At 40.7% G+C, this 14,128-nt stretch overlaps 1 protein-coding gene across 7 annotated transcripts in view; it reads left to right on the top strand.

The window, feature by feature from the left end:
* Positions 1-14,128, top strand: part of SEMA6A (semaphorin 6A) — a 124,793-nt gene that overhangs the window by 62,604 nt on the left and 48,061 nt on the right. For all 7 annotated transcript variants that reach the window (XM_058538937.1, XM_058538955.1, XM_058538963.1 and 4 more), the window contains exons 2-6: positions 462-599; positions 2,853-2,970; positions 7,322-7,382; positions 8,361-8,423; positions 9,145-9,246. In XM_058538937.1, coding sequence (XP_058394920.1) covers positions 500-599; positions 2,853-2,970; positions 7,322-7,382; positions 8,361-8,423; positions 9,145-9,246 — 444 coding nt within the window. In that variant the 5' untranslated portion in view covers positions 462-499. The remainder of the gene's footprint in view (positions 1-461; positions 600-2,852; positions 2,971-7,321; positions 7,383-8,360; positions 8,424-9,144; positions 9,247-14,128) is intronic.

Raw genomic sequence — 14,128 nt, 5'->3', positions numbered from 1 at the left:
ACAACTACTTCAAATTTTTTAAAGATCCTGGGCTGACCAAATAAAACAAGTCTAGGGGATGACATGATGCTGTAAACCTGCTGAGAAGAAGAAAAGTGTTTACATTAAAAAAAAAAATGCTTTCTCAGTTTCTACATTTTTGGAATGCAGTTTCCTAATTGTGAAGTAGTTACCGGTAATGGCCTAAAGATGGCACAGGACAAAGGAACTAAGGCTCTGTGTCACGTGTTTGGAGAAGCTTTGCAAAAGGGTTCAGATGCATGGGAAGGAGGGTGCAGTGATAATGGATACAGGTTCTTTATGTAAAACATAATAATCAGTGAATTCACAATGGAAAAGATGTGAAGCAGAGGCCCCTTTTCTCTTAAATTTATCTTCAAGGCCATTTTATTTTATGGAGTTGAATAAAGCTGACTTGCAAAAGAAATAAATAAATAAATTCCTTCTTTGCTCTTTGCCAGGGTGAAGTAGAGAAATAAAGTCTCCCCGCTGAACTACTATGAGGTCAGAAGCCTTGCTGCTATATTTCACACTGCTACACTTCGCTGGGGCTGGTTTCCCAGAAGATTCTGAGCCAATCAGTATTTCGCATGGCAACTGTAAGTATCCACGATCTTCCTCTCACTCTCTCCCTTTGCAGACATTTTAGCCTGCATCAACCAGCAAAACATAAAAATTAAAAACTTAATAAAATAGGAGACCTGTTAGTCACTTTACTTGTGTAGATGGCAAAGGTGGATAATCAAGTCCAGCCAAACTGGTAGGATGACTGTTGTGTAACTCCTTTGTTACATGTTGTTGTGGGGACACGTGTGAAGATTTGAACCATTCCTCAATGCCTCCAGTGAAGTCTCAATTACTGCAGGGAGGCCATGATCATGCCTGAAAAGCAGCTGTGAGAGAATATCACTATCATTTGAGTATTGCCAGTATTGCACATTTTCATATGTAACTAATATATGGGCATTGTTACAAGATAAGAACAGAAAATAAGACTGTTTTGGCATCCCCAAAATTAGAGACAAAAATTAACTTTTTTTTAAACTTAGAAGTTATATCTTTGCTAGAGTTGGGTAGAGTGATTTTGAATTCACAGAGGACCTATTTTAACTGTTTATAACTTTCTTTTGGTCTCTGATTCATTTTCAAGGGTAGAAAGCAACATGATCTGAGAATTCAGTTGATTCCTCAAAAGAGGAAAGTCCTACCTGTGTACGGGATGGAACAGTCGATTTACTACTTTTTTTTTTCTTTCCAAAAGATAAAATATCTTATCACAGAAAAGGTGAAAGAGAACATTCACCCAAATATCTATTTTCCTACTAATTATCCCAAAACAAACATTGCAACCATAAAAAAGGTGTTTAACAATAATATGGGCTACTAAGGAGACCCATCAATGCCCAGCTTTCTGCTGGATGGCCTAGGTTGAAAAATGAAGGTGAGGCGGCAACATTTGACACATAAAACAATGAGAGAACAAAAGTCAGGGCATGATTAAGGACCACATTGTATAGTTCGAGATCATTGTTCTTGAAGTGGCAGAGTCTACCTAACTCAAGGTTAACCAAACCTTATTAGGAATTAACCAAACCTTAATAAGAATTTATTTATCTCCATTTGAGATAGGTATTCTATCTGTGATGCCCTTATACAGAAGAGACCCCAGCCCAAATGTGCTGCTGAAAATCATACTTCAACAGACACTCAAAGTCTTGATAGTAGAGACAGGAATTGTTTTAGCAAGCTCGTTAATGAATGGGTAAATGAAATTTCAGAGCAGTGGAGGGGAAAGCACAAAATAATCCCATACCAAGCTTGATTGTGAGTAAAATATATCAAGGCTCTCTCATAAGATACCCACTACAGGTTAAGCCCAGATACTACAGGGGTTTAAAGTAGGGATCTCAGCATAAACCTGTGCATGGTTTTCAAGTCTTATTTATACCGCCCCCCCCCCCCCAGTGGAAAACAACTGCCTTTTAAATGGGACTCATCTTTCTTTCCTTCTTAGTTTCTTTGGAGGATTGCCAGTGCTCTGGAGATTGTAGGTTTAAAGGCAGAGAGATTTTTGAGATGTAGGTATTTCTAAAGGTCAGATATTATTACAAATTGCCCGCTCTCAGCTAAAGAGAACTGTAGGAAGGAGAAATATGCTCACTGACTCTCCAAGTCAGGGAAAATTCCAGATCACCTGACTGGCTACACTCAGTTTGACCCTGTCCTGTCAAAGCCCCCATTTCTGTGAGATTAGCCAATTGCTTAACTCAAGAGTGAACTTCCCACAGTTCCTAGAATGCCAACCAACCTAGCGGGGCTTCCTTCAATAGTAGATTATTCCAACTGGACGCCTGTGGAGACTGTATTTTTCTTCTGGCTCCTGGATGAGGGCTCTCGCCTCCAGACCACATTGCCTTTGTGGTGATTGATGGGAACGCTGCTTTGAAATAGTTTTGTCCGGAGACAAGATCTTTGGCAGACTGCCCCTCAGGCTTAGCACTCTAAAGAAGATGAAAAGAAAACTGTGGAAGAAAAGAGCACCTTCATGTAAAGAGTTCACTAGCAAGTTTAACCCCTAGAAAGAAGGACAAGTCAGAAATTGAGGTACTTAGAAATATAAGTCCAGGCTTATTATCATCTGGAAATGAAACTGTAACTTGATCATCCTTAAAGAGCACTCTTCTGTCATAGTATTTCCTAAAATAACAGGCACATTGGAGATGGAAAATGGTGGCATGGTCTGACTTAAATATGGTTTTGTTCTGTGGCTGGGCCCCCCTCCTCTCTCTGCCCTGTCAATTCTTGGCCTGATTTCCACTTCCCACTCTTGCCCCCATCTCCTCTTTTCACAGATACAAAACAGTATCCGGTGTTTGTGGGCCACAAGCCAGGACGGAACACCACACAGAGGCACAGACTGGACATCCAGATGATTATGATCATGAATAGAACCCTCTACATTGCTGCTAGGTGAGTGGCCTCTTCCTCACGTCTGCCTTCAGAGCATCCGAAGGTCCTAAGACCTAAATGTACCCGCCGTGGGTCATTTTAAAGATCATGACATTCCCAAACAAAGTGTTATTTAATTTAAAGGCTACTTTAGTTTGTCAAGCAATCATTCTTTCAAGATTTTCTGTGTCTGTTCAACTGTATGTGGATTTAGACAGAAATAATTGCATATTTTGGAGCTCAGACTCAAATAATCCACTGTTTACCTTGAACATATATGCAAATATTTACTCAAGCTCCCAGTGGAGTGCTTCTCTCCTTGATACTTGTTTGTTAAATTAAGTTGAATGGGTAAACATGTATTATATGCTGTGTGTGTAGGTGTGCGTGTATTAAACCTGTTTGTAATTTTGCAGTGAATACAGAGTATAAATCGTTACTTTAACAGAATGGCAATAGCACTTATTTTAGAAGAGTTTTTGATTTGGATCTAGTAAGAAAATACTCATCCCCTGGGGAACTGTCATTTAAACAGACCATGTCCTAAGGCTGAATGGCATGGTAAGAATACTGCCCAAACAGGGATTACCTGGATTTAGGCTTTTGTTTTCATTCTACTCTTAATTTACCTGGATAACTTCTCTGACCATAAGTGTCCTCTGTCAAAGGAGAAGTTGGGTTAGATTAGCTTAATGAAGTCCCTTGGGATTCTAACAATATATGAGCCTCCATTTTGGGGGCATGTAGCTCATTCAAAATAATTCTAAATGGAGCCAGCCCTGATGGACTAGTGGTTAAAGTTCAGCACGCTCTGCTTTGGAGGCCTGGGTTCAGTTCCCAGGTGCAGAACCACACCACTCATCTGTCAGTAGCCATGCTGTGGCGGCAGCTCACATAGAAGAACTAGAAGGATTTACAACTGGAATATACAACTATGTACTGGGGCTTTAGGGAGGGAAAAAAAATTCTAAATGAACAGCAACAAGGAGAACTATCTTGTGGGGTTCCACTGTGGTCTTTCCTGGATCTAGATTGATTAATCATTTCATACTGGGAAGAAGAAATAGAGATCATGTTTGCAGTACTTGTCTGACTGTTAGCATAAGTGAAGAACAGGTAAATAATGACAGTGCTAGATTCTTTTAAAACACTTAGATGTTCTGAAATGACAAGCGATGCAACAAAGTAAAAAAAACATTGGCTAGATTAAAATATCCTGTGAGTACCCCATATTTTGTCACAGGGAGCAATGCCAAAACACTTTTAAAAAATTTAACTTCACAAATACTTATATAGTACATATTAGTTGTATGTGCTATATCAATTGCAGTTATAGTTGTAAGTTCTTTATAAATGTTAATTCATTCAATCCTGGAAAAAAAAACCCTATGAGAAGGAGCTATTATTATCCCCATGTCTTATAGGAGGAAACCAAGGTACCAAAAGGTGAAATGACTGGGTCAAAATGACTGAAGTAGGACTTGAACCGGGACGGTCTTCCTGTTCTAGAGTCTGGGCCATTACTCCCTGTACTATGCAGCCTACTGAGAAACAGAAGTGATACTATTTGTCCTGGCAATAACTTTCTAATAGCAGTAGCCCAAGAACATAGGCATTGTGGGTATTCATCAAAAAGCATTCCAATGAGGTCGTCAGTAGCCAACCTCTCTAGTAGAATACCAGCTCCTTCTTAAATATCATTTTTAGTTTCCTAAATGTAGCAGGGCTGGAAGACTACATTTGTACCTAATTGTCTAAAGGCTAGTCAAAACAACTGATTAAATATTGGATCTGTGAGAAATAGGTTGACTCAAGAATCTTCTGTGAATTGTTCACTTTGCAACTGAGTCTCTAGGGGAAAAAACAATATAATGGACTGCTCATACCTGATGATTTAGCATGGGTGTTGACTGCAGGTCCAGGGTGTCACCTGAGTTAGGAATAAGGTGCTATGCAAACTTAAAAAGTGAGCATTATTCGAGCTCATTAAAACCAAGACAGTTTTATCCTAACTGCCACTCCAAAAAAGGAGACAGAAGAAATGGAAGGAAAAAACACATTCATTTTTTGAAAACTTTAGAAGAGACTCACCTTTCATTAAAGGTCAAATTGTAACACCCTAGCATTGATATATTGGTTTTCACTCTATACGAAGCCACTTCCTTCAATATATACCCTTGTAAAAATTCCTAAAGGAGTTCCGTGGCAGCCATATTTAGAGTCTCTCCTCTCCCTTTAATTTCACATCTCCCAACATTGCCTTGAGAGATCCGGGTTCCTAGGCAGCAAGTAACACGATTTAAAGTTAAATCCTTCCCCCAGGCTTGAGCCATGGCAACACAGTTCAGTGATGCTCACTGGAGGGGGGAAAGAGGAAGTCCTAGGATTAAGTCAGTTTGTGTTCAAATAACTTAATTCAGTAAGAAGAGCGTATGAATCTTGGGATGCACACATGGGTGGTTGGGAATAACCCCCGACCCTGGTCTGTGGTTTGGCATAAAGCGCTGTTTCTGTTTGCTGGGCAATGTGATCTCTTGGATATTGAAAAAGATTGCCATTGTCCAAAGGAGATTTCCTTCACGGAATTCTATTTTTAAAAGGCTTCCCAGTTCTTCTAGACAATTGGTGTCAGCAGTCGGAAGCCAGTCCCATCCAGAACCCAGGGATTGAGTGAGGCTGGATGGCAGGAACTCTTTTCAATTCTGCTTTATTATTATCCATTTTGTAAATTCTTTCTTTTTAATCTCTAAACTGCTCATTAACATAAATAGGCCATGCCAGAAGGGGGCAGTCCTAGAGCTTTCTGAGGAATTGCCAATGCATGTTAATCAGTTGTTAATTTACAATTCATATATTCAGCTCCTACTTAAAGTTTGGAGGGGGAGGCAGGGCAAGGAAAACCTAGAGTCATCTCAAACCTGATACCAAAGTAATAGGCAATTCCATTCCAATAATGAGCTGACCCACAGTACCCCCAATAAAGTCAAACAAGTAATAAACGAATGCAATAAAACTGCCTTGAAATTAAAGAGCAGGGAGATTCTGGCACCCTACTCAAGTTTGAAGAACTTCCCAATTCAGCAGTTTACAAAACAGGCTCCCCATTCTCCCCCTCGCCACACACACACACACACACACACACACACAGACACACAGACACACATACACATTCTCTCTCACAGTTCAGTAGCAGGCCAGGGAATTTTGTCAGCCAACCGCCTTGACCCTATCCTTTTATTTTCACATGAGAGAGCCTGTTTTTAGTTCTATTTTCTCTGTTGTACTTTCCCTAAAAGCAGTAGCAGATTTCCAAAGAACTGGGAAAAAAAAATTAAAGTGAATCCTGACAGCAGATAATTCCTTTCTTTCTTTCCTTTTTTCTTTCTCCCCGCCCCCCTTTCTTTTAAGTAATGAGGGGGCTTGAAAGTCTGCATGGGAGCCTTGAGGTCCTGGTTTAAAGCTGTGGGTAATTTTCCAGCCCCAGGATTTCCTGCATTTTAGAAAAAGTCAATGTTATTTCAAGGGAAAATGAGCTGTTTTGCTTTCCCTCACTAGCCCCCCATCTCCCCAGTTGAATGTAGTTCTTTTCTTTCTTCTGAATTCCAGACAAAAACGCCCTTGTACTCGGCTCACACAGAAAGGGATGTTTAAATATAGCCCCACACCTGAGCTGCTGATTCTGTTTCTCTCCTTCCGAGGGGAGATTGGCAGCAAATCTTAAAGACAACCAAATTCTCAGCAAAACAGGAAGGTGAACAGAAGCAAGAAATGTAAACTTTAGCTCAAGTACATTTTAGACTTTAATTGATCATCATGGTGTGAAGAAAAGAGTGGCTTCTGGAAATAATTTTACCTTTATCATCTTCCATCTTGTCAATCAAATCATCAAAGCTAAGACTGAAAATATGTTTTCTCAAGAGAGATGGAGATGGAGATTAGCTTTTTGTTAACCCCATAGATGAACAAATGTGGCATATTGAATACCAAGTGTTTGGTACATGAATTTGAAGATACTGGAAGGGCATGTGAACCCATCTGTCTTCCAGTTTAAGGGCCAATTTAACTTTCAGAGTCCTCCCTCCTGAGCTACATATATACAGACGTTATAGCTTCGGTATGAGAGAGACTACAGGAAAGTTTTCATGAAAGTTGTCTCTTACGGCAAGACGCCACCACTCGTCAGAAGGTGCCGAATGTGATTCAGAGGCATCTCTTGCAGGCTGAACTCCCCCTTTTCTTGCATGTGGATGTCTTGTTTTTTAATAACATGGATATGGATTTATCTGCCTTGAATGAGATATATACTCATTCAGGAAAAAATGAACTGCCTTGATTCTTGTGTTTGACATTGTATTAATTTTTTTGTTTATAGGGACCATATTTATACTGTTGATATAGACACCTCACACACAGAAGAAATTTATTGTAGCAAAGTAAGTAGTTTTAAAATCATCTTTCTGAAATGAAAGACCTTAGGATAGTTCCTGAAGAGAATATGTATTTTAAATGCATTGATTGAGATGAAATGGCTAATAATAATTTGAACACTTCGTGAAATCCTAATTTGGGGGTACGTTAGGGCTTAATACATGTTCAGAAACAGTTATGTATTTCATAGTTTGTTCGTCAAATATATGTACATATACACTTTTGAGTTTTAGGTAATTCCTAAATTCCTTTAATAAAATATTGTCATGTTTGGAAAATATCAGTTTTCATATGTACAATTTTGTCCCTCAAAGGTTTCAATATTATGTTTCCATGTCTTGCAGTATTAAGTTTGATTTGACTGTTGTGGTTCAGGAATTTGATCATTATCCATTTCAGACAGACATAAAATATAACCTAAGCTTCCGTTATAACTCCACATGGAGGTATTTTAGTTAATAAAATCTGCCATAGAAGTAGACGATCCCTTCAGTCCATGAATTTACGTGGAGTGTAACCTGAATTAAATCTTTGTCCACCTACAGTGAATGTCCTCTTTATGTTTAAGAAAATGACTTCCATATTTTAAGGAAAAAGCCTGTTATATGAAAATTGATTTGTCAACTGAAAGGAAAGGGCAAGGACATGTATTTTATCAAAATAAGCATAATTTATAGCAAATTAACTTGGATATTTTATGTGAAATTTCCATACTTTTGTTTATCCTTCTTTCCTTTCTATTTTATCTTTATCTCAAAGAGAAGATCATTCTGTAATTTAATGAATAGATAGGAGTTCAAAATTAAATGAACATTTCCATCTCTAATCTTTTGTTGTTATGGTGAATTAATCATGGAGAAAGGGTGCAGAAAGCTTTCCATAAATATACGTTCAGCCTCTAGTCTCCCCAAGGGAACTCTTACTTCTAAAATCAAATGCAACAACCTCTGGGCTCTAATTGATTTCTTTCTTGATCCCTGCAGAAACTGACATGGAAATCTAGACAGGCTGATGTAGACACATGCAGAATGAAGGGAAAGCATAAGGTAGGCAATTTTCATTTCTCCTGCAGCTGCCACTTTGGGTTAAGTTTTTGACTGTTATCTCCAGCTGTAGACGGTGATGTGGAATGGATCATGTTAGTCCCTTTTCCCCCAGTAATTGCTTTTTCCATCAACTTATTGAAGGCTTTAATTTGCACAAATAGTTTGCTTTTAATGTGATGAAACATTACGACAGCTGCTAGGGCAGCACCATGAACTACTTAGGGGCGCTAGGGATTGTGGACACAAAGCTGGCTGCCCCAACTCTTCGGAGTGCACTCTCCAGTGGCCCACCTCGCAGGCCGCAGCCCTCAGGGAGTCTGCGGGAGAGCTCGGAAAAGGCTGCTGCAGACTTCTAGGGGTTTGTGCCTTTGGTCATAGAAATGTAAAAACACACTTCAGCCAGGAGCCTTGTACATCAAGGGACCTTGGAGCATCTGGCATTAAAATTAATATGATGGGAGGTTGGCACTTCCAGGTTTGCTTTCCTTGTGTGACATAAACACACGCTCTTCCACTCTATGCCATGTTTTTATCTCCTGTTGAAAAGGAATTGTTGTCAACATCATCTTTTGGTAAACACCAGAAAGAGCTGGAACTTTTAACAGGGGAACTCCTCAGCCACCTCACTTTAACCTTACTGTCGGCAGATCGTGGTACACGGTGAAGAATGGGTTTCTGTATGGAATGGACTGGATACAAAAATGTTTGAATTATTTTTCAGGATGAGTGTCACAACTTTATTAAAGTCCTTCTAAAGAAAAATGATGATACTTTGTTTGTCTGTGGAACTAATGCCTTCAACCCTTCCTGCAGAAACTATAAGGTAAATGCTATTTTGTCAGTTGGAACCACAGGGCCCGGAGGTATTTACTGTGATTGTACCTGCAGCAACATAAGAGGGGTAATTCAACACCACGTTGGTTCCTCTCACTTGTTCGACTTAATGTATTGCTCCACATGAGTGATCCTGAGGAGGCTTCTAAGCTTCCTGTTTGTTCAGGATTGATTGACACGTCTTTAAAGAGCCTACCCAGCAAAGTTAGTTTCTGTAAGCCCTATTCTTTATTGTTCAGAACATCAACATACTTACCACATATACCATGTGGATTTCCTCTCTCTCTCTTTCTCTTTCTCCCTCCCACCCTACCATCTCCTCCCTGAGCACAAAAATGCACTCATATTGTGAGTGAGTCCTATTTTAAAAGGTATCTCAAAAGCATGCCGTTGGAAACTGTAGACTTTCCTCTAGGTAAGATTTTCAAGAACACAGGAATTTAATTCCATTTAGTACTCAGCTTATTTGACCATGGCCTTACTTACCTTGGCCTTTATGTGAGGGGAAAAAAATTAACTCTAAAAGTGTTAATAAATCTAGTTAGTTCTGGTGCAGTTAACAGAGGTATTGCTGAAGAAGCAGGAGCTACCAGCTGCAGAGGCAGAGGTGGCAGTGATCTAAGGTCTTGGCTCCACATCTGTTAGCTTTCCTTGCCCCTTCTTTCTGCCACAGTCTCGCATTCAGCAAACATGTATTGAGTTCCTCCCATGACCAGGCATTGAGGTTGTGAAGACAGATAGGAGGACTCCATCCTTAGGGAAGCCAGACAGGGAGAAGAAAACTACAATTCTATGGGGTTGCTGCCATGGTGACATAATGCAGAGCATTATGGAAGCACAACAGAAAACCATAGCCTGAGATGAGGAGTCAGGGAAAGATTCCAGAAGGAGGTAGATGACCCCTCTCTTCACACATTTCCCCCGTGCTGTTCTCACATATGGAACATGAACACCCTCAGCCCAGAAGAAACTCATAAGTTCTGTGAGTATGGGGACCACATCCGTCATTGTCCGGAACCTGATAATGCCTCCAAACACGTGCTCAATTAATTTTTACGGGGCAAATAGTGAATGAGATAATGCCTAACTTTTGTCTTAAAGAAGAAGTAGAAATTAGCCAAAGGAAGGGAGAAGGGCATAACAGGTAGGGGGAACAGCATGAACAAAGGCATGGAGTAAGAAACAGTCTGTTGAGCTTGAGAAACTTCATTTGGTCCTGAGGTGCTGGCCTGTGAAGTGACAGATGATAACAAAATAGAGACTGGAGAGGTAGGTGGCCCCAAGGATGAAGGGAAGAGAATAGATCCAGGAAATACTTAAGTGACGAAAACCAGTAGAATTTAATAATTAAGAAGAAGCACAGGGTAAGGAGAGAGAGGAGATAAGAATGACTGCAAGGCTGTCTCTTAGGTGAGTGGATGGATGGGGCTGCCACCAGCTTAGACACGGAACAAAGGAAGAGCAGTGGGGTTGAGGGGGGTAGTGAGAAGATGAGGGTTCAGTTTTCACATTTGAGTATGCCTAGCACTCTAGATGGCAATCCTATGGGACATGAATAAAGATATCTAATGAGAAGATGGATAGGTAAGCCCTGATTTAGGGAGAGACGTGGGGAGAAATATAGATTTGGGTTTCATCAGCATAAAGTGAACCCTTAGGTGTGTGAAAAATGAGAACAGAAATGATGGGCTGATATCAGAACCAGAGGACTCACCAACCTTTGGTTTGACAGTTTTAAAAGACCCTCTGCTTTAGCATAGACAGGGAAGGGAGGGTCTGTTTACACTGACACTCATCTTCCATCTTGTGTTTGGACATGGGCACCAGCAGGGCCAGTATCAGGGTGAGGCAAGGGAGGCACTCACCTCGGGCGCTAAATGTAAGGGGACACCCAAAAAATGTAGTAATCAAGATCAATGATATTTTTAATGCAATATTTTTAAAAATCTAAAGTAATGCAAAAAATACTATCATAAAATATCAAAATTTTAAATAACGACAGGATCCATTCAGTTTATAATAGAGACAGCCGGTCCAGTCAAACATTTCCTCTAGCCAGTAACAGCAAACAGCTGAAGTTTCCACTTTAATTCAGCCACTTAATATTCCATCCCTGTTTGTCATTGTTTAGGACTCATTAAGATTAATGCTTCTCACAAATCCCAACGAATTCCCTAGCTGGAGAGCTATCTTTTATGACAAATTGCAGGTTTTCTTGGGACTGGGATACACAGGCCGCCAGTGGTCTGGCTCATTCTTCCCGCACATGTTCCATTCCCAGGATGCGTCACCTATAGTCATACTCTCACCTCTCACTTGTTATCGCCACACCTGCTGAGACATGTTCTAGGAGCCTGGGCCTCTCAGAAGCCACAGACGGGATGTTCTTCCCACACAGTCCTGTCCATTTGCCTAGCACTGTGAACGGTAGTGAGAACCCTTGGCATTGCTCAGAAAAGTGTTTTTTTAGATTTGGGGCACAGTGGGACTTTGCTGATGACACAGGACATAATGTATTTGGCTGCAGGAAGAATGGACAGCCCCTCTCTTAACTGCTTTTTATCAACAGATCGGGACCAAAGGTTCAAAGCAAAAACAATGACCAGTCTTCCACTGAAAAACCCAGGTCTCATAGCACAGAAGCATCAAGTTGATTAGATTAACTTGAGGCAGGAGGGTGACAAATTTTGGGTCTCTGCCTCTGCACCATGCCCTGATTTATACAATTTTTATAACAGAAGTCAGCTGAATGTATTTGAAGGATTATAGTCCCAAATAAGATTATCTGGGGAAGAATTCTGAAGGCTACCCACTAGAAATCTAAAACTACACTCCATACCTTTTCCCTTCTGGTCTCTAAACCTCTTGATCTTATGCAAAAGTCAGGCTGGTTCTTAGTGTAATTATTTGTACCCTATGGTGATTTAATTTCCCAGGGGCTGCTGTTAAGTCTGAGATTTGATGACTACTACAAGGATTAGTTCTTACTTCATGGAAAGGGGATTTCACCATAGCATTGTTTTGTCTCTGAACCTTTCCAAACTCACAGACCAATACATTAATTCTTCACTCCTTCTTGCCTTTGACTAGCTATGGCTGTGGGCACTTTTTTTTGGAAGTAGGTACATTTTAAAAAACCCTATCCCCCTTGTATATTGTTTCCCCACTGCCAGGATTACAGCATGCACTGCTTGGGATAAGGGCATTTCTGTTGCATCATTGTGTACTAAGCATCACTTTTGAATACTTGCCAGACCCATAGACCACAAAGTCTGTCACAGTTCAACAGGAAGCTCTTGTTGGAATAAAATATCAGGAAAAGACTTTCATAAAAATGTGCCGGGGGAAAGAGTACATTTGCTTTAAAAGATGTCTGACTTGAACATCTTTCCCCTAAAAATATGTTTTTAATGCAACTGCTTTATGTGAATCTCAACTATCGTTTAAACAAATAGGATGGCTTCTATAGAGACTATCTCAAAATGATTACAGATCGAAACGCCCTGTCATATTCCTGAAATGGCTTCTGGGAGTTTAGGGCAAAAGGCACAATTGATTGGACAACACTCCATTGTCAGCTGCTCAGTAAGAACCTCACTCTTTCCTCCCGAGCAACAACACAAAGCACCTTGATCTAAGGCACCTTGATTTTAGTGCTAAAGGCCTTTTTTTGGATCCTTCCTCAGCACCAGTGCTGTCTTAGGTTTATCTTCTTTCAGTTTTCATATTTGTAGTCAAACCACACAACTGCCAGATGAAAAACAAAATACCCTAAAACTATATAGAAGATCGAACCACAGCAGGGTGTAAAAACATTAACGATGTGGAGGAGATCATTTTATGGACTCCATGGTGCTGAGATTTAAATGCTAGGAAGATGCCATGGTATATGGAAGGAAGACCACATGGTAGAAGGCAGGAAACACCAAATTATTGTTAAAGGTAGGCCAACTGCTTAATAAGGTTAGTAGTTGACTAATAGAGGCTCATTTCCTGCTTATATCACCATAGAGTGTGGGTCAGTGAGAGAGGTTCTGTCCCATAAGGTTATTCAGAAGGCCAAGCTCCATCCTGCTCATACTTCTACCATCTCCTAGGGTCTTGAATTTTCCACAGGATTCACTGTATCTAGGAGGCAAATGTGGAAAGAGAGTAAGAGTGGAGGACCCTGGAAGGTTTTTGGGGGCAAGACCTAGAGGTGGTACATAGCCTTACACTCACATTCATTGGCCAGGGCTCAATGATGTGATCACACCCTACTGCAAGGGAGGATGGGAAATGTAGTTTAGTGATATGGAGGAAAGGGAACTGGAATTTGGCGAACAGCTAGAAAGGCTTTGCCACACCTGCAAATGCCTATGGGGTCAGACAGGTAACTTATAGGAGTAAAGCAAGCAGGATCGATACATTCCGTGGGTGAAGGGGCCTTGGTGCTGGAGACCACATGCTTATTTGAAGAAAATGGCAGGGGCGGCCATTACTTAGCTGTAGTTTGTTGCTGCCACTTGGGTAAGAAGGGCCTGAATTGATTTTCCCACTTGTTCAAAAAAAGTAAGAAATCCAGGTTTTCATGTGCAATCTCCCTGTTTTAAAATAGGGCCATTTCGGGCCAGCCCGGTGGCTTAGCAGTTAAGTGCGTGCTCTCCGCTACTGGCGGCCCAGGTTCCGATCCTGGGCGTGCACCCACGCACCGCTTGTCCGGCCATGTTGAGGTCGCGTCCCACGTACAGCAAGTAGAAGGATGTGCAACTATGACATACAACTATCTACTGGGGCTTTGGGGAAGAAAATAAGGAGGAGGATTGGCAATAGATGTTAGCTCAGAGCCCATCTTCCTCAGCAAAAAGAGGAGGATTAGCACAGATGTTAGC

This window comes from Diceros bicornis, chromosome 1, assembly GCF_020826845.1.
Source record: "Diceros bicornis minor isolate mBicDic1 chromosome 1, mDicBic1.mat.cur, whole genome shotgun sequence".
Taxonomy (NCBI): Eukaryota; Metazoa; Chordata; class Mammalia; order Perissodactyla; family Rhinocerotidae; genus Diceros; species Diceros bicornis.
Note: the sequence above shows the minus strand (reverse complement) of the source record. Positions and strands in the feature narration are given on the sequence as shown.